The 19,906-nt window shown below is 41.7% G+C and overlaps 2 protein-coding genes across 6 annotated transcripts in view; one reads left to right on the top strand and one right to left on the bottom strand.

The window, feature by feature from the left end:
* The window catches only part of ADIPOR1 (adiponectin receptor 1), a 51,848-nt gene extending 50,554 nt beyond the window's left edge, over positions 1-1,294 (top strand). For all 5 annotated transcript variants that reach the window (XM_060231084.1, XM_060231087.1, XM_060231085.1 and 2 more), the window contains one exon: positions 467-1,294. In XM_060231084.1, coding sequence (XP_060087067.1) covers positions 467-595 — 129 coding nt within the window. In that variant the 3' untranslated portion in view covers positions 596-1,294. The remainder of the gene's footprint in view (positions 1-466) is intronic.
* Positions 1,295-5,343: 4,049 nt separating this feature from the next.
* On the bottom strand, positions 5,344-17,241 carry TIMM17A (translocase of inner mitochondrial membrane 17A). The gene is made up of 6 exons (XM_060231088.1): positions 17,105-17,241; positions 11,788-11,887; positions 10,221-10,284; positions 9,200-9,328; positions 8,431-8,541; positions 5,344-6,592 (listed from the first exon to the last, which is right to left on the bottom strand). Exons 1-6 carry the CDS (start codon positions 17,128-17,130, stop codon positions 6,522-6,524), a joined length of 501 nt encoding a protein of 166 aa, XP_060087071.1. The 5' UTR covers positions 17,131-17,241; the 3' UTR covers positions 5,344-6,521.
* Positions 17,242-19,906: the final 2,665 nt, after the last annotated feature.

The following is a 19,906-nucleotide window of genomic DNA, read 5'->3' as shown; positions in this document are numbered from 1 at the left end:
TTGGCCATCCAAGAATGTTGGCGGTGGCAGCTGCGTCAGTATTTTTGCTTTTGAAGTTACTCTGTGCTGTTAAGGATCCCTTTTTACATTTGTTTTACTGGATACAGAGTTCATTATTTTTAGTGACTAGAGAGTACTAATTTTGTGTACCCTATAACTTGTAAAGTGGATACGTATACATGTTCTATAAAAAGTCTCATTAGAAACCTATGACCAGATTGGTTTCACACAACATACTTTTGTAAAAGTATATGCAAAAGAGGTTTCATTTTTGGATAGGAAGTTAGAACCAACTGGTTAGTCCCAAACTTTTTGGGTGAATTCCCTTGTGATATTGCAGAAAATGCCTTATCAGCTGTTTAAAATGTTGTGTGAGACTCTTTAAAGAAGACATTGCATTTTGGCCTTGCTAGAATGATCACAAAATATGGTTGTCTAGTCTAACACTTCTTTTGGATTTCCACAGTTCCAGTCCCATCAGATCTTTCACGTGCTGGTGGTAGCTGCAGCCTTTGTCCATTTCTATGGAGTCTCCAATTTGCAGGAATTCCGTTATGGACTTGAAGGAGGATGTACTGACGACTCTCTTCTCTGAGAACTTTAGAGGACTTTGGTACAAGCTTCCCAAGTGCTTTTAAAATTTCTTCTTTGCTAAAATCAAAAGAAGACTGAACTTTTAAAAAAAAAATTGGCAACATTGGCAATGGCCATTCCTGGCTTTCCTTCTCTCAGGAAGATGGGATGGGGGGTGGCGTGGTTTGCCAACAGTGTCCACTAAGTGGAAGTGCCTCCAGCAGCAAGCAAGCCCCTTCTTGACAAGTGAGTTGACTGCTCACAGGAATTACATTTGCAGTTTTCTGGACACTAGAAAAATTCTGGCACCTGGCAAAAAATGGAAAGGGGCTTGTTACCTGCTCTTTGATGCTGCACACATACCCCATGCTTGAAGAAACTCTTAATGTTTGTGATCCATCAGATACCCATTTCTCCTTTGGATCTGTAGGAGACGAGTTGCATTTGTGTGGTAGGGCGCTGGCAGCTCATAGCAGGAGAGCTCGGAGGAGGATGCATAGGGCCATTTAACTAGAGATCTGTCTCTTTCTTGACAAAAGTATTGTATGCCTAAAAAGAGTATTTAATATTTAATAAGCTTTAAAAAAATAAGTTGCTAACCCTCCAGCATATTGTTACTGGAGAGCTATTCATGGTATTACAAGTGGGGTGTTTAGAGGATTGTAGAGCTGCTGTTGCTTTTATGCCACAGTGACTGAAATAAAAGATCTGTAGCTTTTAATGCTGGGTTGTTCAAGGTTTCAGCTCAAATGCCTTCTAATAATTTTTTTCCCCTGGAGGGACTGAATGAGTTTTCCCCCTGCTTAAGCCCCACAAAACATTTTGCAGGGCCTGCAGGCTTGGCACTTGGGAATGTTTTATGCTTCTGTATTGTTGGTCCTGTGATCATCTGGACTGCAATGCATTGCTAGTGTCCACATTCTCTGCAGCCATCTGGCCTAGTGGGCCCTCCCCTTCACCCACCAACACACACAAAAAGCAGCCTCTTGCATGGCATTCCTAACTGTGTTTGACGCTCCTGAGTTTAAAAAGCATTTTGTGCTTTCAGGTAGAGTGGGGCTTCTGGAAGATAGAGGGGAAGTAGGAGAAATGAAAATCCAACTGCATGTATTAAGTTGCTTGCACAGTTCTCATGGCTGTGACCATATTGGGAAGCATAAGGGTGGTTGTCTTCCCCTGATGACTTGTGGCAGATCAGCAACTGTATGCCCTTCTCTCTACCTCCTAGATAATTCTTACTGGATTGATGCTGCAGGATAGCCTTCTGTATTTATCATGTGCCTGGGATGTGCTTTCTTTAAGAATTTTCAAAGGGGCAGACTTGTTTGGCTGTTTTAAGAAACATTGTGCTTAAGCTTCTCCAGCCCCCTTTAATGAGATTATCTGCTGTGGAGTAGCTTCCTGCTGCTGGAAGTTAGGAAATTTGAGCTGTTAATGCACTTCACCATTTGGATTTCCAGTCTAATGTGGGAAGGGGTTCTTTTCTCTTTGCCAGAAGTTATGAGCTGGACCTTTTTCCCCAGTTGATGGACTTTGGGGGAAAGTTTTGATAAGGGGCCCTCCCAGCTCCTTACCCCACTGAAGTGTGCTTTAGCCTTTCTCCTTTATGCTTGCTCCTAGGCTGTAGGCAAGAATAGATGCTGCCAGTTTGATGACTTTGCCTCCATTTTTGTGCTCATTGCAGTTGAAGAGGTGCATTTGGTGGGCAGGATGGAAGCTGGCCCTGCTGACAGTGTCCAGTTTTTGTTACACAAACTACTCAGAACTTTATCATATTTTACAAGGGAGTCCATATGTGCTTGTCTTTGTAGGCTTACATGAAATTGAGTACTCCCTGCTGGAACCAGGTGTAAAATATGGTTACAGTTAGTACTAACACATGTACTGTATGCTGCCATGCCTAAACATACTGAACATCCATTCCAGTTCTATTTCAGCCTCAACTTGAGCTTGTTTGGAGGGGGGGAAGATGAGCAGAGATTAAACTGTGTTTGAATCTAGATTAAGTTAGCCTAAACCACTTCCAAGGATTTAATGTTCTTTTGGGAGCTGGTACACACCCCAAACTAGCCTCCTAAAAGTTAGATCAGCACTTTTAATCTGCTTGAAGGAATCGGCAGTTTTGTTACAGTGCTATCCTCTGTAAGAGTGGTCATAAACCTTCAGACTTGCCAAAAATTAGTGGTGGGACAGGGCAGCCTGGTACCATGTCAATTGCTGCGCAGAGGTGATTGCCCAGATTTTCCCTTTCAATGAAAAAGGAGTCCTCTGTATTATTTGCAGCTGCCAGATTGGCTAAGCAACTAAAATGCAATCCAGTGGATCACTTGAAGGGCCATTTCTGTATGACAAAGTCACTAGCCCTCCAGATCCATTTAATTATTTTTCAGAGAGGAAAGCTGATGTGAAAACTCCCAAGGTATATGCGAAATTAGAGGTATAGTGCTTAAGGATAGGACTTGCAGTTATTTGTAGTAAACAGGGATTTTTATAAGAGCACTGCTGTTCGTTTCTCAACCTGGCTTGCTGTATTTCAGATTCTGCCCCATACCCTCACCTCCATCCCAGCTACCCCAAAGAAGGCTGAATAAAATAGACTGGTGCAATCTACCTCAGGCATACTAAAACCATATCAATTTTGTTACTCCTTCACCAAAAGCTTTATAAGTGAGACAATGCAATTAAATTGCAGAATAATCTCCTGCAGATAGCAGCTGCATTCTAGTTGGACAGTCTTATTTTCTGTAAGGAGCTCTGAAAGCCTGTGTTTCTGCCAGAACAAGCTCATGGACTATTGTTTTTAACATCTGAGATGAGCTGACTCCTGCATGACTCCACAGCAATTAACTTCCTTTCCATCTGCATTTGGTATTCCCTGCTCAATGAAAAGTAGAAGAGATTATCCTTCTGTGCCTAGTGCCAGTAATCCCATGCTGCAGGCACTGTGGCCAGCACTTCCGCTGCCCTGTCAAATGGGCACAAGGTTAGCATATCTTGGGATAAAAATGTGTTCCTTTGGTGCCCCAGCTTCAGCTACTGGAGGGTATTGCAACTGTCCCTTTATTTGCCTTGTTTTTCCATCTTCCTAATTAGTTTTTGTAACCACAGTGAGTACACTTGGGTGATTTTTTCCCCCTGTAATATTTAGAAGCATTGAAACCTAACTAGAGTTTGTTTAAAGTTCAATCCCTAAGGTTGGGTTCTAGAACTCTTACAGACGGAGTGGATCCAAATCTGCAAGCAAAATTGACTGAAAGGGGTAATGTTAAGGACAGATACAGCATAAGCACTTATACTGAATCTCAAAAAGTAGAATAAGGACAGTGAATGGGAAGGTGAGGAATTTAGTCTACAATGAGTTCAAGAATCTTCACCACTTAAGGAAGATGGGTTTGACATATTTGAGATTTTTTTTTGTAGATTTCAACTTAACAGAAGAGAAATTGTGTTACATTCCTAAATGCTATGGACTAGAGAATTGGGACAGTATTCCTGAGAAAGAGTAGTAGTTTTGCATGTTCTAGTACAATCAAGCAATCTGGAGTACATGTGGCTTTTTAACTGTGGGAACAAAGTAGTAATACAGGCAGCTATTCAGATTAGCAAATACAATACTAGAGAGTATGAAAACAAACAGTGAGAAAGTAGAAGCATTTTTGCAACCAGTAGGAACAAATATCATTGCACAAAACCTTTGTAGTTGCTATGAGGTGGGTGTTTTTATTAACACAAATACAGGTGTGAAATGGAACTGGAAATGCTATTTGAGGGTAAATGGAAATATTGCATACATTAACCCATGACTCAAATGTCCAGACCTCTCAAAAAGGGGTGTGAGGTTTGCTTGGACAAAAGGGGAAACTAAAATTATAGTAAGTAATTTAAAAAGGAATGTAACAACTAAGAGATTTAGACAACTAATGAAAGTAACCAAATCCAAAATTTTTGATCACTGGGGGGATTTATTAATATAGCTATATTGCAAAAGGACTCCATTATAATTGGAATAATAAGAGTTTTATTGCTTAGATACAAATGTTCAAACAAGAAACAGCAAATGTATTCACTATTTTGTGTTGGGGGTATATGCATAACAAAATTTTGTTCAGTATGGTAACTAGGGGAAATTAAGAGATGTTTGAGCAATAAACATTTTTAAATTAATAGAGCTTGATGTCTATAACAATTCCAAAGACTTGTCAGATAGGAAAGGTCTTGTAAAAGAATACTACTGTAGCAAGTGTATTTTACAAGGGTAAACATAGCAGGTATTGAGGTGTCTGACAAGGATAATCTAATATCTCTAATAACGTATATGTCAAGGCTACTTGACCCCTTTCCTTTATCTTCCTTTTGTACTTTGATTTTAAACAGATTGTGGAAGTATCTTGTAGTAGTTTGCAGTAACAAAAGGTGCATATAGAGAACAAGGAATGTACCAAAACTAGAGCCAGTATGTTTACTGCAACAGGTTGCATAGAATATATGTCCTAAAATGGATGCCAGAGTTTCCATGTATGTAGAAAACTCTCTCATGATAGGTATAACAGGTATTCAGTCATAGGAGTTCCCACATGGATAAAGTGGTAGAATATAGCTACAGGATTTTTGAAGAAAATGCATACGAAGAAGCAGCACACAATAATGTCAAACAAACCATTTAAACATCTAAAAAAGTAGGTGCCAGGAGTTCTTCAAGGGTACACTTTATAAAGCACAGCTTAGGAAAAAACAATCTGTAACTTGTTGTACAATATAAAGACAGCTGAATTAGCAGCAGTAATTAAGTTTATTGAACAATCACATTTTACAAGCATACATCTTTGCAAAAACAGTCATTTTTTAGGTAAGAGTACCATGTCAGCAATATATTGCCTGGAATTGTCAATGGGTAGGAAAGGAGATATTTTCCTGCCTTGAACAGTGACTTAGCCATCACTAATAACAGGCAGATTCATAATTTACCTAAAATGTCCACTGAAAACAGCAAGATGTTTGGAAAACCAGTTACAAAAGCAGTCAGTGGACTGGAAACTTGGGGGAGAAAGACTGAATAGACCAGGGGTTCCTAACGTGGTTACAGTCAAGTATTTTTATGAGGAGGTATGGGCTCCTGCCCAGTAGACAGAGCTGCTATTTTGCCTCTATGTAGGCTAAAATAATACTGTCTTATTGGCAGCTGCCACTGCAAAGGTGATTTTATCACCTCTCTCCCCCAGTGTATTTTCTTTAATTACCCCTCTTTTTTCCCTTGGCCTTCCTATTTGTGGTTGTGCCCACAAGATCAGAAAGGTTGGGGACCCCTGGAATGGACTTTGTTTGCAAGTTACTTTATCTGATTGAACAGGAATCAAAGCTGTGTAGTCTTGCGGCCTAGGACAACTTCCAAGAAAGTCAGTTTACTATGTAGTATACTTTGTTATACTATGAAGTGAGAAAAGCATTCCTGTAATGTTTCAGAGGATTTCACACAGCTTTCCCGATAAGTCCTTCATTCCAACTAGCCTGATATAAAAGCAAAAAGCAGCCCACCTCAGTTGTCTTGGCTTGTTTATTTAGTCCGTGTGCTCCTTTTCTGCCTTCTACTTGAGACACCTACAGTTTGTTTCTTGCATGGTGCCTTTAGATATTTGGTTCAATGCACTGTTGGTCTAAAGTCAATGGCATCAGTACGCTCAGTGCCATTACTGAAAATCACATGGGTTCAGTTCTTTCTGCAGTTGCATCCAAGATGACGCAATACTCTGGTTAGTCTTCTTGTCTTAGTACATAACTTAAAAGGAGCTACACTGAATATCCTGCATCCGCTTTACAGGAAGACTTTGGCTATTTGTGGATGATGTGAAAAACACTTGCATGAACATCTAGGTGTGCACATTCAATGAAAGGTCTTCAACTGATGCTTGTTCTTTTAAGAGTGACAAAATGGAATAGAAGAATACAAGAAATCACTGATATTGCCGGTAGTCTCCAAAAGGGGAGGGCTGCAACTGAGAGGGGTCTTCTGTAAATGGAGGGCCTGTAATTTAAGAGAGGCATTAGACTGTACTCTGCAGCATGTCACAATTGAACATTTTCCACTCATACATTTTAGTCATACTCAGATATTTCTACACAAGTACTAACAAATTGACCACAAAACAGTACACAAATAGACTGAGTTTAATACAAACTTGTTCAGTCCCCAGGCATGGATAGTGTAGGGAAGTAGCCTGTGAAGTGTATGTAAGGCAGTTGACCAATCCATGGATTAATCAGGCTCTAGAGCTTTCTGGTCTAGCTTACATTCACTGATCTTATGGATGTTTTTTATTTACCAGCTGATTTGGGTATCAACTTTTAAAACTCACTGTTCGCTATTAGGGAAAACCATTATTATTGTTTACTTCTTCCATATCAACCACTGAGCCTAATTGTCTTAGTCCACAAAAGCTTGATCACCAGGAGTAAAATCCAGCCAAAGTTAAGGCACTTTGAGATACTTAACAGCAACAAAATGCTATTCCAGGACACTTTTACTTTACAAGAGGATGGTGTCTTATTTTCTGCTGCTTCTACACCAAACAGTAATGAACAATTCTTGGAAGCACAGTTCACTTGCATATCAAAATTTTCTTTTCGTATACATCTGAATGGTCCACACCTATGTTTTAGGAGAGCAGTGTCCTGATGAATATGCCTCTTTCAGTATTCTTTGTATTGAATATAGAAATATGATTAAACCAAAAAAGTGCTTAGAGGGCAAGCCAAATTAATAAGGAGGTAGCAGGCAGTTCTCTGCATGTAGATGACATTTGGGTTCATGCAAGCCTTTAATTTTCCAATTAACTTTCATGACATACTAACATTCTTGCAGCCTCCTAGATACTTATCACAGAAGTTGGCAAAATTCATCAAGTTAAGGGAGCTGTCTTCAGATGCCCAGTTCAGGGGAGGGATGGTGGCTCAGTGGTAGAGCATCTGCTTGGTAAGCAGAAGGTCCCAGGTTCAATCCCCAGCATCTCCAATGAAAAAGGGTCCAGGCAAATAGGCATGAAAAACCTCAGCTTGAGACCCACTGCCAGTCTGAGTAGACAATACTGACTTTGATGGACCAAGGGTCTGATTCAGTAGAACACAGCTTCATATGTTTGATATTTAAAAACTTGATCATGTATTTTACCATCCCATGGGCAGAAGCTTGAGAAGGTGATACTTAAAGTTGTGGGATGCACATGGACTAACACTGACATGGGTTACAGAGAGCTACACTGAGGACAGGAAAAAGAAATAACACTCTTCTGTCAGCACAGCTCTGTTGAGAAGACATGAAAAGGAATTTTGTACACTTTTAACCCTAAATACAGCTACCCAACCTTAGTGGGATTGCTGAGGAATAAGGAAACTGTGAAACGTATGTGACCAGCAGCACTCACTGGAGAAATCACTGTACCCCAGAGACTTCAAAGTAATTATGTACATGCAGACTTATAAGTAACTCCCATATGTACAAATGAAAATTCAATATAGAATGCATTAGTTTTATGTAATATGAGAGGGGCTAAAGTGTTTAACAGTTACTAAAATTGTTATGCACCATTCTTAACACAAAAACATAGCAGGGTTTAAACAAATAGCAGCAACAGAACCATCAGCTTAAAGTGAATTTAAGTCCTAGACTTCTATACCTATGAAAACTTCCAGAGCTCATTACCATATTGTCTTAGCTTTCCTGACAAACCTTGTTTTTTTAAAAGCTCTATCTACATTTCAGAATAGCCTCTGCTTACCTTAAGGGAAGGCCAACTGTTAATTCATTAATAAAGCTGGAAGGGAGAATTACAAACACTGTGCCTTCAATTACAGCAGACATCTTACCATTTGGAAATTGTGCAGATGCGAACCTTGTTAATAAGATACCTGCTCCTTCAATTAAAGCTAGAAGAATTCCTCCCATAGCTGCAGACCCAACCATGGCAACTGGTCCATCTGAAAGAGGCAGCATAAGAAAAGGCTGACTTTTAAAAAAAGTTTATAATGATGATACAGATTACAATACTGTCTTACATCTTGTTAAGAAGATGATGATGATATTGGATTTATATCCCGCCCTCCACTCCGAAGAGTCTCCGAGCAGCTCACAATCTCCTTTACCTTCCTCCCCGACAACAGACACCCTGTGAGGTGGGTGGGGCTGAGAGGGCTCATACAGAAGCTGCCTGTTTAAGGACAATCTCTGCCAGAGCTATGGCTGACCCAAGGCCATGCTAGCAGGTGCAAGTGGAGGAGTGGGGAATCAAACCCGGTTCTCCCAGATAAGAGTCCGCACACTTAACCACTACACCAAACTGGCTCTCCAGATTACGCAAATTTCAAACAATTCATCAATGTTACGTATCAGTGTTACACATCTAGGCAGAGGAGCTAGAAAGTGTGTTCTAGTACAGATTGTATCTTCCCTGTCAGTGTTAAAGTAATAGAAATTCAACTTTTATAAGGGTGTCACAAATGTATGTTGTGTTCTTATCACTATAAACTTAGTCCAGAAGACTGGAAAAGGGCAGACATGTTTAGAAAATAGGACATATTTCAACATTTTTGACAGATGGTACTTCATGAGCATTTACACTGCACTGACAGCCCTTACTTCTTGCAGCTAATATGGCTCCTGTTAAGGCACCACTGGTGATGGAGTTCCAAGGATCTTCTTTTCCTCTTGCTTTCACCATACTGCAATCAATCATGGAAAAGAGGCCTCCCCAGATAGCAAAGCTACCTATATATGGAGAGAAATTTGTTTAGACATCAGAACTATTTAAAACAGTACTAACAGTTGTTTCCTTAGTCATGTTCTCTTAGGTCACCCGGTGTTTTCTGTTTACCATCCAATATTTATTTATTTGATTTATATCCCACACTCCCCACCAAAGGCAGGCTCAGGGCGGCTCATAAATTTAGCTCACAATGAGTAATTAATTATTCTAACATGACAGCTATCCCCCACACATCCTTCCATGTGTAAAAGCTCCATTGTTTTCCACAGGATTTAAACACAACTAATTATGTGAAATTGCAACTTCCATATATTAAATGGAATATTTTACGAATATATGGCCTTAATAACCTTATGCAATTCTCAACTATACTCTTCCAGAAAATGTAACTACACATTTTATGGTGTAAGGGGCTATAGCTCAGTGGCAGAACATGTCCTTGGCATGCAGATCACAGGTTCAACCCCTGGCGTCTTCAGTGAAAAGGATGAGATTGTAGGTGCTGGGAAAGACCTCTGCCTGAGGCCCTGGAGAGCTGCTGCTAGTCTGAGTAGACAATACTAACTGTGATGGACCAGTGCTCTGATGCAGCATAAAGCAGCATGATGTGCATATGTCCCCTCTGTTGCATGATGCAACAAATAGATTAGAGGTGAAAGCTGGTATTGGACTTAAGTGAATATGTTTTCAATTAGGTAAAGAATAGCATACTGCTCATTAGCAGCCAATTCTTCAAGTGTTCTAGGAATAGAAATACCAATTCATTACACAAGAACATTCTAAATTCTTGGTAATCTAAGGCATAATGTCCCATGATAACATCAGTTTCCCTTTAAATGCAATCTACTGATTCCCTTTAAAAGGAATCTACTGATATATAAACAGCACAATTACCTCCCAACTGTGGTGCTCTGGTTTTAACTGCTGTCAAACTACCTCGCAATCGATAATTTACACCCTGCAATAAATGGAAACATAAGTGAAGCTAAAAATATCCAGTCTCTTAACAGTTTGTTTTATCTTCAACAGAGGCACTTGTTTTTAACCCTGAGAACTCTCAGAAGTTCTTCGGATCAAGATGATTCATTCCCAACCACTTTGATTTCCCAGGTCTAGATAAAAGAGGCAACTCAGGTTTACCAAGGCTTTTCTTCCCTGGGCTCATGTAGCTCTATTCTTCTATCATATACCAATTCACCTATGAGCATCTAATAGGGTGGGGAAGACCCTGAAGGTCTATATAAATTGTTTACTCCTGATACATATACAACTGTCACTGAAGTTTATATTTATTTGTTTAATTTCTGTTTCCCATGGTCATTTTATAACATAACTATTTAACATACAAAATAGCTACAATAGAAAAGTTTCCGCATGGGGAAAGGGTACATTCTACTCACCCTTATGTTTCAATTGCAATTTGTATTTAGTTATTTTGCAATTTTTTACTCGTAAAACCCTTCATAGCAAATAAGAATGTAAAGAAAAATAGCTTTTCACCTGCACAAAAGTTTATTGATTGGCTGTATTCAAAAGTGCTGTTCTGCTGGCATTACTGTACTTATGCCAATAAACTGAACTTCCACTTTGTGGGTGGAAGCTGATTTACTTCTCCCCTCCCCACTCTTCATGAGGATCTCCAAATTCCAGGAGCAGAATCACATGAGCTCAGTAAGTATGAGCACTGCTTTACTCATGGTACTTGGGATCCAAGCCATCACCTTGTACTAAAACTGCGAAGTTTTTAAGCAGGCAGCATCAGTTCTCCAAGGAGGCTCTTTCACACGTAAATTCTTCCACAGGCTTAAGCAGCAAGACCTTGATAGAGCTGTCAGAGATGCCACCTTTCAAAGACCTGTATGATTGTTTACTACCTTTTAATTTCATGCCACTGCCTATAGCAGTGATGGCGAACCTTTTAGAGATCGAATGCCCAAACTGCAACCCAAAACCCACTTATTTATCGCAAAGTGCCAACACGGCAATTTAACCTGAATACTGAGGTTATCGTTTAGAAAAAGGGGAAGCGGGGAGAGTGGGACAGGCAAAAACGGGTGGTGGGGAGAGCGGGAGAGGCGAAAACAGGTGGCGGGGAGAGTGGAAGAGGCAAAATGACTGGCGGGGAGAGCGGCAGAGGCAAAAAGGGGTGGCGGGGAGAGCGGGGAAGTGAAAACGGGTGGCGGAGAGAGCAGGAGAGGCGAAAAGGGTGGTAGGGGAGCAGGGGAAGCAAAAATGGGTGGCAGGGAGAGCGAGAGAGGCAAAAACGGGTGGCAGGGAGAGTGAGAGAGGTGAAAATGGGTGGCAGGGAGCAGAGCAGGAGAAGCGAAAACGGGCGGCGTGGATAGTGGGAGAGGCAAAAACGGCCAACGGCATGCGTGCCCAAGGTTCGCCACCAGGGGCCCATAGCCATTGAAGAAAATATAAATAAAACTCTTATCCGCAAGAAATTCTTTTTACTCACCACTGGGGAATTTCTGAATCCTTTGATGGCTTGAAAGATCCCACCACCAATGGCTCCCATTGTGAAGGCACCCCCACAGTCATCCACTATTCTCCAGGGGCTAAGTGAAAGAGCATGTCATGCAGGTTAGAATACCACTGCAAGCAAACAGTTCACATTCAAACAGTTCACATTCAATCTCTACCTTTTCTTTGTATGCCTTCTCAAAAAGAAAAAAAAGACTGGATTTATACCCCACCCTTCACTACTCAAAGGAGTCTCAAAGCAGCTTACAATCTCCTTTCCCTTCCCCTCCCCACAACAGACACCCTATGAGGTAGATGGGGCTGAGAGCTGACAGAAACTGCTCTTTCCAGAACATCTGAGAGTTATGACTGACCCAAGGTCACACCAGCAGTTGCATGTGGCGGAGTGGGGAATCAAACTCAGTTCTCCCGGGTAAAAGTCCACACAACCACTATACCAAACTGGCTCTCAAAAAGGCAGTGTCACTTTCCCCCGTTACATATAAACCCAGATTATCTTCCCAGGCAAGACAGGTCTTGGCAGAAGCAGACTGGGAACTGAAAATGACCCTGAACCAAGCCAACCTGAGTGGTCTCTGTAACCCCTACAAAGCAAATTACAATTACGAACAATGAGCGTTAGCTCACCCAATGCTTCCTCCCAAAAATTGTGCAGTATGACAGTGACAATAATTATCAATAAAGGGTCTGAGCCAAGTGACCCACTGAGAAATTTCCCTGTAAGTTAAATTGCCAGCCCACCTCTGGTTCTTGGCTTCACCTACAGACTCTCTGAAGTTTTGTAGCACTAGGGTCAGGGCAGGCCCTGCCACTAGACAAACTAGGTGATTGCCTAGGGCGCCGACCTTCTGGGGGCACCAAATTGGGCAACCCCATGTGACTCGGTGATGTTATCAATGCGGGGGGGGGGCACTAGAAGGTAGCCTTACCTAGGGTGCCAGACAGTCTAGGGCTGGCCCTAGCTAGGCTTTCCCTGTACTCCATACAACTGTGCCTGACAATATTCATACAGCCAGAATTCAAAAATAGAAGCTTAAAGTTACATGAAATTCATTTAAATAAAAATCATTTCTTTACAAAATAAACTTATTCTCAAACCACTATTTATTCTTCCCACATAGCTTGTTGATTTTGGAATGTTTTCTAGTAGCCTTATGAAAAAAAATGAATAAAATTATTTGCTAAAGCCTGGATCTCAAAAGCCACTTAAGCATGATCAAGGACTTTAATGAATTTGTGAGAATTTTTAATTTAACAATATTTTCTTTTTTAATTTATTTCATTTATACCCATCTTTCTTCCCAATGGAGACACAAAGCTTACATTTTCTTTTCTCCTATGTTTCATCCTCACAACAATCCTGGGAGACTCGGCCGAGAGTGTGTGACTGTCCAAAGGGCACCTAGCAAGCTTCCATCGCAAACTGGGGATTCAAACGTGGGTCTCTCAGATCTTAGGCTGACACTCTAACCATTAAGCCACACTGGCTCTCAATATCTAATCAATCCATTTGATACACTTAATAAAACTTTCAAAACAATGATAACAGACTTCCTGCCACAATCTGACTGGATTAATCCTATATTCTACCCACTCACACTTTTCTGTTCAAGGAAGAAATGGATACATGAAACCGTTGTGTACATGACAGACCACTGATCTGACACTCCAGAGTCTCAGGTAAAGGGTCTTTCACAACATTTACTACCTGATCTTTTTAAATGGAGGTGCTGGAAATTGAACCTGCAACCTTCTGCACATTAAGCTGATTGGGCAACAGTTGGAGGACTTCTAGTGTCCTGGCCACTGTGTGACAGAGTGTTCGACTGGATGCGCCATTGGCCTGATCCAACATGGCTTTTCTTATGTTAATAAGATACTTTACTACTGTGCTGCAGGCCTTCTCCCAAAACATCTACAACAACAAAGCCATTCCAGCTACCAAGAAAACTAGGGTCGTTTTGGCTGGTTAAATGTTGGTAAAGTATTTCTGAATCACTAATTTAATTAGGGCAACAACAGATTTTTTAACCATCACCAGTTGTTATTCTTATGCTAACTACAAATTCAATTCATAGGTACTTAAAAATTAAATCAATTTCTAAGAAAGGTAATGAATTATTTTAAGCTTTAACAATGTCAGGTAAAGATTTATATAAATGTAAGCAAATTAACTGAAAAGTTCTTTTATTTGGCTTTTACTGTGGCACACCACATTCAGCCTAGAGTTCCAAAAAATTAAGGCAGGAGTAAAACAAGGCAATAGGAGCTATTCGGATATTTGTAAGTGCCTGTTGGGCAATGGCTGCTATTATTAACAGAAGCTCTGCTATGTTTTTGTACCCAACTGTTGTTAGGCTAGGGGGCAAGCACTCCTGATCTTGTTAACATAGGATATCTTAATGAAATAAAAAGTAAACTGCAATCTGTGCAGTGTCATTCTTGGCTTCTTGGAATATCTGACTGTGGCCAAATAATAGGCAGTCAATTAACTGTGTGACCTGTCAAACAACTGCTGTGCCAATCCTAGAGAAAGATAACTGGTTTTGGATCTCACTTCAGCTAAGACAATTTACGGATATGCCATTTTGCAGTATAAGTTTGAAGCCCCACTTAGTCACCAAAGACCATATAAATTTCTGTCACAGTAGCTAAAATTATGATGGAACTACAGATTCTGAGAAAGCTAGAACTGCTGCTGAAACTAGCAACTTCATTTTTACTTAAGATAGCTTTTGCCTACCTTTCTTCCCCCTTCCCCGCCCACAAAATACCTTAAGCTAATGCAATATAAGAATAAGCAGTAATTTTGCTCCTTGTTTAATATGTAGTGAAGCACAACATGATGACATAAGGAACTAGGGGTGCATCCCCCATAGTAAGCTTTAGTGAGCATAGTGAGTATTCTTGGTGCTTGGGGAGGGCGCAACAGTGGGAGGGCTTCCAGTGTCCTGGCCCCACTGATGGACCTCCTGATGACACCTGGGTTTTTTGACCACTGTGTGACACAGAGTGTTCAACTGGATGGCCTGATCCAACATGGCTTCTCTTATGTTCTTATGACACCAAGCTGCCATTTTCATGCTTCTCATAACATGTAGTTTCATCCACCTGACTAATACCTAGCAAGCTCTGGATTCATAGCCCAGAAGGGATCATATACGTTTCCTACCTCTGACAATACCATAAAAGGGACTTTATATGCTTCTTTTATATCATGGTGGAAGAAGGATGAGATGCCCCAACACAACACTCAGGCTCAGATCCAATCTTGGTATCAAGTGTGAACTGATCAGCTGCAGCCTTGCACCAGCTCTGTTGCCGATTCTATGGGGTGGTGCACCAGATCATAAAATTCTGTTCTAGCAAGGAAGCAAGTGCTAAAGAATTACGGTCCTGGCAGAAGAATGGGCCAAAGACTTTTATAGAATTATTTGTACCAAACTTAGAGCCCACCTCTTCCTATTAAATAAAAGAACCAAAATGTGCCACACATGTAGATATATGCAAATTTGTTAAAATAAGTAAGGACCTCTACGGCTGAGAACAGACGGGCATTCTGGGGTGGCTTGGAGGCACCCCGAATTGGGACAGCTGAAAAAGAGCCGTCCCAATGCCTCCGTACGCTCACCCGCATGCGTCCCTCATCCTGTCTGTGCGGCGGCTGGGCACCTCCACACTGGAAGGCGCCCCAGAAGCCGATTTCCTTTTTTTTCCCGAGGGGGGGGAGAAACACTCATGCACACAAGTGTTCAAGTGCTCTGAATGATTTAAAAAAAAACCCTGGGACCAGTTTGGGGTGGCCTGGCAGTTCCACACAGCCAAGTCACCTCGCTTGCGCCCTTCCTTGTCCAGACGGCAGAGAGGCGACTGACGGCCACCTCAAAGATTTGCTGCCACTTTGGAAGTGGTAGTTTTTTGAGCTGGTCTCAGGGACCTGGAGGATGGCCGGCAGATGTTGTCATCTGTACAGATTTTTTGGGTCCCTGTAAACTCAAGCTTAAAGTATTTTTCTCTGCACCTAATTTGTTTTCAACCTCAAGTATACAGGTCAGTCTTTTGTGTGTCTTAATACTACAATTTCCATGGCCCAACATGTTTCAAATGCATGAAATAGCCAACGCTATACTGGGGATTATTAGGTCAGTATTATAATGCCCCTGTATAAATCAATGGTGCAGCCTCATTTGGAGTACTGTGTTCATTTCTAGTCACCACACCTCAAAAAAGATATAGTATTGGAAAAAGTTCAGAAAAGGACAACTAGAATGATTAAAGGGTTGGAACTCTTTCCCTATGAAGAAAGGTTAAAGCACTTGGGACTCTTCAGCTTGGAGAAATGTTGACTGAGGGGTGACATAAAAGAGGTTTAAAAGATTATGCATGGGATAGAGAAGGTATTTCTCACAATACAAGAACTCGTGGGCACTCAATTAAATTGCTCATCAGTTGGGTTAGAATGGACAAAAGGAGTACTTCACTCAAAGGGTAATATTAACACATGGAATTCACTGCCAGAGGAGGTGGAGGAACTACAAGCATAGAGAGCTTCAAGAGGGAACTGGATATACATATGGAGCAGAGGTCCATCAATAGCTATTAGCCACAAGTATAGCTGGTACTCTCTGTCTGGGGCAAATGATGCTCTATATTCTTGATGTTTGGGGAGGGGGACAACAGTGGGAAAGCTTCTAGCATCCTGGCCCCACTGATAGACCTCCTGATGGTTTTTGTTTTTTTGCCATTGTGTGACAGTGTGTTGGACTGGATGGGCCACCAGCCTGATCCAACATGGCTTCTCTTATGTTCTCTTATGCTCTGCAGTAACAATGCATATTCAGGCTCTCTCAAAAGAGAAGGAATACCTCATCAGTAAGTGAGTATGCACAAATAACCTGGATCAGCCTGGTGCAGCACACTAGGCAAGAACCCAGCAACAAGAAGGCATGACGCTCTCCCTCAGAAACCACAATTTACCAACCTCACCCCACACAAGCATGTCAGAGTTCACATAACCCGAAGGCCTCTTCACCTTCACAGTTACTTGGAACTCCTGCCCATTCAGTCTCTCTGGAGGTCACTGGGCTGACACCACGTCCCACCCACCCCCAGCTCCCAAAGGAAACGACCGACCGTCCTGTTCCTCCTCAAGGTCAACTTTCCCAGTCACGTATAGGAGAAGAGAAAGCAATGCGGGGTTTGTCCAGGGCACCCGACCCGCCGAATGCTCCAACCTCCTCCCGCCAGTGTTTGACGCAAGAGAAGAGAACGCGGGACCCGCGGCGGCTTACCACGGCTCACGCGCATACTCCTCCATCTTGGCTCCCGGCTTCTACCCTGCGCGTGACCTGCTCTGCCGGCATGCGAATCACGTGATTTCAGGCTACCGGCGAGAGTGCAGCGTCATTGGTCGCCGAGGTTCAAGGGCAGGGCCAAAGCGTGTCGTCGGCTCTAAACCATAGAGCTAACGAAAGAAAAATCTAGAGCGGCGCACCGGGCACAGACTTCCGTTACGGTTAAAAGTGGCGGATGGGCAAACTTAATTTTTATTATTGCAAACTCTCCGCTGGAAGTTTAGCGGAAAACCAGCGGTTTTAGACCGGAATTACCAATGAGGATTTCGACGTATTCGAATCTAAGCAGGAGTCCGATGGCACCCTGAAGACCGAGAAAACTGATTGCATCGTATGCTTCCGCAAGTCAGAGCACTCTTCATCAGATGCATGCTGCTGGCATTTTTTGTTTTTTTTTTAATGCACGCGTTTGGTGAGGTGAGCTCTGACTCGCGAACGCTTCCGTTGGAATTCGTTTTCTTAGTTTATACGGTCCACCGGACTCGTCATTCATTTTGCTGCTACAGATCTTGAATTATCTCTATAGTCTAAACTGGAAGCAAGCTGGGTCGTTAAAATAGGGCCTTTTCTCCTGTGCCGCCCCCTTTGGCTAACGATGGCAACGGCATGAGTGGAGGAGGGTGCCCTTCCTCGTCCACTTCCCACCGATTTAGGGCTGGGCTGCGGAGTGACCAGAGCAGCATCGCTTTAGAAGAGACCGGCAGGTGCAAGCCACAACTGTGGTCTCTTTCCTTCCATGTGCTTTTGTTGATTCGGGGCCCCAGCAGAAGGCTTGGGTCACTTGAGCAGTTAACGCTGGCTCTGAAGACAGCCTTGACAGCTCCTCTGCAGCCCACATGCGAGGCAAGGGTGACGAGGGAAGCGTCTTCCGCACACTAATGCCTGGCTTAGATACAGATATCAAGCCCCTCCCCCCCCCAACTGGAACAATTCAGAGGATTTTTTTTTTGTCCCCGAGGACTTCACTTTTCAAATAGAAAAATTAGCTATTTTGGGGAGCACTGAAATAAACTATTTGTTCTTCCTTTGGAATTAGTACTTTTTAAAGACAAGGTTTTATTCGCTCAAAATGTATAGTTTGAAGATGTTCGTGTAAGACAGCCTACAGCATTAGAAAATAATTTCTAAGTACACAGTGAATATATTCTCAAACATTTGTTTAAATGTGTTGACCACAAAATACATCATGATAATCCACAATTAAAGCCTCTTCAGAAGATTCAATCCTAAACATACCTACTAAGGAGTAAGTCATGTTAAGTTTAATGGAACTTACTTAGAAAACATGCTTAGGCTCACACTCTAAATGTATTAATAAGTGTCCAGCAGGTAGAAATGCTGCCCTCCCCCCCCCCCCCCCCCCCAGTTTTCTGAGTCTTTATGTGTGATTTGTGACTATTTACAGTGCAATCCCTACTAAGGCTGCAAATCCTATAAAGATTATTCTGGCAGTAAGCTCCATCAAATAGCATTGGGTTCACTTCTGAGTAGACCAATTAAATTGCTTCCTAAACTTACCATGGAATTAGAAGGATGTAACTTTGTTTAGGATTGCACCATCTTTCACTTTCAGACTGTCCGATTTGGCCACTGTAAATAGCAGAAGAGCATTGTTAGCACATAAGATGAATCATATTACAGTTGTGCTGGTGACACAGCCCTTTTTGGTATGGTTGCTTCTGTTGGTTCTTCTAATAGTGTCATAAATAACACCTGAGGTAGAGATTTATAATTGTTGATCGTGAGAAAAGTTTTGTTTTTCTTCAGATAGCATGGCTACATTCAAAATCCCACTGCCCTATAACAAACACTGCCAGAACATGATGGTTGTTTCCCGTCCTTAAGAAGTTACTGTGCCAAGACTCTGCAATAACAGAAGCTACCAGCAGATGGAGCATATAATTTGTAACCTTTGTATTTAGGAGGGGACAGGGAGGAGGGCACAGAGTGAGCAAGTTTGTGTGGAAAAAAATCATGTTATCCCAGAATTCAAGTACTGACAGACAACTGCAGATTTATTAGGGCTGTCCAAAAGTCCTAAAGGATTAGTTCTGCTGCAGTTTTAAAACTTCATTTTCCAAATATGTAGGGTAACCAGATACACTAAGACAGTGGCATTCAAGTACCCTTCATTGTTAGTACTTGTGCAGAAGAAGGAATTTTTTCAGTACTTCTGCACTTTCCAAAACAGCTTCCGTGTTTTCTAAAAAGTACAGAAACCCTCACTGTGTAAATGAGCATACTAGACTTCATTTCTTTGGTGGCATGGTCCTTAACAGGTCCTACCATTTTCTGATTAAAGCTTTTGGGAGTAACAGACATGCTGGGCATCCATTGTGCTGTTTTCTGCTTGGTTATGGAGGCCAAGTTTTAATCCAAAACTTCTGCCTGTACCTTTAAATGCTCTGAGGAAGCAGGGAGCAATGGCTGCACTCTTAACAATTCTCCTGCCTGTGCTTTTCTCAGCTTGCTGTGAATAAGCAGTTCCAATGTTATAAGCAATAAGACTCCAGAATAGGCAATAAGATTTCAGTGCTGTGAATAAGCAAAAAGACTCGCATGGCAGCCAGAAAAGTAAGATGGGTGGGAATGGTGAAGGAATGAGGCAGGAAGCACAGCTGTTACACTCCTTCTTGCTCTGTTTGCCTCTGAGCAAGCTTGTAAAGGCAGAGGCAGTGTCTCTTGCATTATTTATTTAAGAATATTTGTTATTTTTTAAAAAAACAAAACCATCCAACC

Source organism: Heteronotia binoei, chromosome 2 (assembly GCF_032191835.1).
Source record: "Heteronotia binoei isolate CCM8104 ecotype False Entrance Well chromosome 2, APGP_CSIRO_Hbin_v1, whole genome shotgun sequence".
Lineage (NCBI taxonomy): Eukaryota > Metazoa > Chordata > Lepidosauria > Squamata > Gekkonidae > Heteronotia > Heteronotia binoei.
Note: the sequence above shows the minus strand (reverse complement) of the source record. Positions and strands in the feature narration are given on the sequence as shown.